At 34.8% G+C, this 3,308-nt stretch overlaps 1 protein-coding gene across 1 annotated transcript in view; it reads right to left on the bottom strand.

Moving 5' to 3' along the window:
* LOC106475074 (glutamate receptor ionotropic, delta-1-like) overlaps positions 1-1,511 on the bottom strand; it is a 12,609-nt gene extending 11,098 nt beyond the window's left edge. Inside the window, exons 1-2 of the mRNA XM_013935768.1 lie at positions 1,353-1,511; positions 37-143 (exon numbers count right to left, since the gene is read on the bottom strand). Of these exons, the coding sequence (XP_013791222.1) occupies positions 37-143; positions 1,353-1,511 (266 nt within the window). The remainder of the gene's footprint in view (positions 1-36; positions 144-1,352) is intronic.
* Between the last annotated feature and the right edge of the window lie 1,797 nt (positions 1,512-3,308).

A 3,308-nucleotide genomic window follows, 5' to 3' on the forward strand; every position in this document is an offset into this window, starting at 1 on the left:
GTGGAAAGGCAGTTTAAATGAGAAAGCATGATTTACCTGAAGTTCATAGTACTGGCGAGGGCGTTCAACATAGTTAGATCAGTTCCATATTTGGGAATTAACGTTCCATTCTGATCCTTGCTCAGCACAAAATATGGAAAACACTATTGAAAAGAATGAAGCGGTAATGTTTCTAACAATAAGTTATAGTATACATATACATTTGCTTGTACAAATCTATTGTTCTTTAGTAAATATACAACAATGAACATACAATTAAAGAACTGTTTATTGGGTATTCGTAACAGAATATATTATTGAAACAGTTGTACGCATATGTATAATATTGTTAAGTTTATATATTTATACAATTATATATGTGTGTTTATTTGATAGTACTATCCGTATTTTATTATGTAGGAATACTTGAAATTTGTTATAAATATAATATTTCATTACATTACAAATTGATGCAAAACTTATCCTGGGCATGGCCCAAAAAGGTGTAATAAAATACAGTCATCATTCTATAATCCGTCTTATCTAGCTTAAATAAAATAAATGGCTCTCATAGGTTCTTATATTTTGTTATATGTGGTATATTGACTATTTTTAATTGTTATTCATAACAGTCTTTCAATAAAGATGGTTTTATATAATAGTTATTTAAATCTTGGAACATGTACTTTTAATCGAACAAATAATATTGAAAAGAGAGAGGGTATATTATTACTGTATATTTAGTGCATATAAAACATGGCTCTTCTAATATGATATAGCTATGAGTTGGCTTGTTTCTGATATGAAGTAACGCTACAAATGTTATCTCTGTATACCCAGGAGGCCCGGCATGGCCAGGTTCGCATCAAAACATGCTCGCCCTTTCAGCCGTGGGGGCGTTATAATGTGACGGTCAATCCCACTATTCGTTGGTAAAAGAGTAGCCCAAGAGTTGGCGGTGGGTGGTGATGACTAGCTGCCTTCCCTCTAGTCTTACACTGCTAAATTAGGGACGGCTAGCCCTCGTGTAGCTTTGCGCGAAATTCAAACCAAACAAACAAGTATTCTCAGTAACACTCCACATTCACGGACGACCTACCATGGTTCGGAAGGGAGGAAGAGGTCTCAGAGTACCTGACCCTCCTAGGTCACAAAGACCTTAATTCCTATTAGGAGAGAGGAGTATTCTCAGGATGATATGAAATTCATTCAGGCTTCCCATTCTCGTCTAACCATGGAAAATATTAAAAATAGCCTAGGGATTATTGTAACTTGGATTAAAAAATATCAAATGACATAATGTTAATTATAGTAGAATAACTATTTCTAAAATACAAATTCCAAGATGAATGCCTCAGTATAAAATAACTTACGCTAACAACGGAAACCACCAAGATATCTCCTGTAAAATCCATTAAACTTTGTCCTGTCAGATACAGGGAGACTGAAGGATCAAATCCTTTGGCTGGAGTCCATCCTCCTATCATATCCAGCTCTGTGCATCGATGATCTCTCTTAGTAACTCCATACATCCTGTAAGTTGTCTTAAAACAAATGTTTCATATTCAGTATTCAACTAAATATTCATAAACCCACTCGTAAAATTTCCATAAAACAGTTTATACACTATATAAACATTTTCATATACATATTATCTTTACAAAATTAATATATTTACCTACTGTCTAAAACTATTTTAATTTACACAGTTTTAAAACTTTACAAACACTTACAGATAATAATATTATGAAAACACGGAGTACGTACGAGTTTGATTAGGGATCTTTAATATTTCTACAATCTAAATTTAAACTTCGGTCAGATAGATCGGCATTTATTAAGCCATGTGAATGTACTAAAACACTTTTTAGCTGCAAGTGTTTTTTAATATTATTCCTCTATACTGCTCATGAGGAATTTCAGTTCAGTGACTTGTTACAGTAGCAGTTGAAATGAATCTATTTTTTTTTTGTCTGATACAATCAGTTAGGGTTAGTTTTAACTTTCAAATTTCGCGCAAAGTTACACGAGGTCTATCTGCGCTAGCCGTCCCTAATTTTTTAATGAAAGGTAGCTAGTCATCACATCCCACTCTTTAACTAACGAATAGTGGAATTAATCGTTACATTATAATGCCCCCTACGGCTGTTTAACGGGGATTCGAATCAACGACCCTCGAATTGCGAGTAGAGCGCTCTAACCACCTGGCCATGCTGGGCCACAATTAGGTGAGGGACAGGACAACCAATACTGTGTATGAAATTATGTTTCTATACTGTACAATAAGCTCATTATATTAGCAAGAAATACCTAAGGTAATGGATGAATCAAGGAATTTGAGCCAGCAAAGTGATATATGAAAAAAACATATTCGCCTGAAAATATAAAAGCGCAAAATAAATGCCATTATTAGAAACCGTACTGGTAGACAAATTACGATATTAGGACTTGGATGAAACTAGTCCTCTTACCAGTGTAATTATTTTGCACATATATATGAACATTAAATGATAGAAAGATTTTGCAATCCCAAGAAGTGCATTATTTTGCATACATTTAATCTTGCTAAAGATATGGCTAAACTTTTGCTATTCCCACTACCTCAAAATTAGATTGTAAACATCGATATTTCTGGCAATTCTTTGTCATACTTGCATTGGATATCTGTATGTATTACATGAACTTCGGTTATCAACGGCCCCATAACATTTATTATTATATTTGTTAAAATTACGAGCTGATAGACTATAGGGAAGACAGCTTGTAAATAACACCCATGGTCAACTCTGAGGCTACTCTTGTCTGATTGAATAGGGGGTTTTGACCGCGTGGATGTGGGCTGACCCAGTGGCGTAGCAAGAGGGGGCAGTCGTCCCCGGGCGTAGGTGTGAAGGGGCGCAAAATTTCCTCTGGCCTATAATGCCTATTAATAAATAATTATGCCCTCCCCTAGGATACCAGCATAACTGCCCTACGTTAAGTAAATACGACAGTGTTACATTATTTGTGTGTATTACGCTTACAGTTTTAATTTTTAAAAGCCGCCAACTGAAATACAGTGAGACCGAATTGACGTACAGAAGTAAATTACACTATTCCATCATTCATCTGTAGATCAAATACAAGTTCTAGATTACAACGTACAAGTAAATGTATGTTCAACAAAAAGAAATTACGAGATTGATATAACAGATTAACTGGGGTGCAAGACTGGCAATATATGTAACAGGCTAGATCTAGATCTAGTAAACATTATAGGCCTAATGTAGTGGTTTGTAATTGCATTGGCTGATTGTAAATCATGTCTTACACCAACTAATGTACCAGAC

Source organism: Limulus polyphemus, unplaced genomic scaffold (genome assembly GCF_000517525.1).
Source record: "Limulus polyphemus unplaced genomic scaffold, Limulus_polyphemus-2.1.2 Scaffold8053, whole genome shotgun sequence".
Taxonomy (NCBI): Eukaryota; Metazoa; Arthropoda; class Merostomata; order Xiphosura; family Limulidae; genus Limulus; species Limulus polyphemus.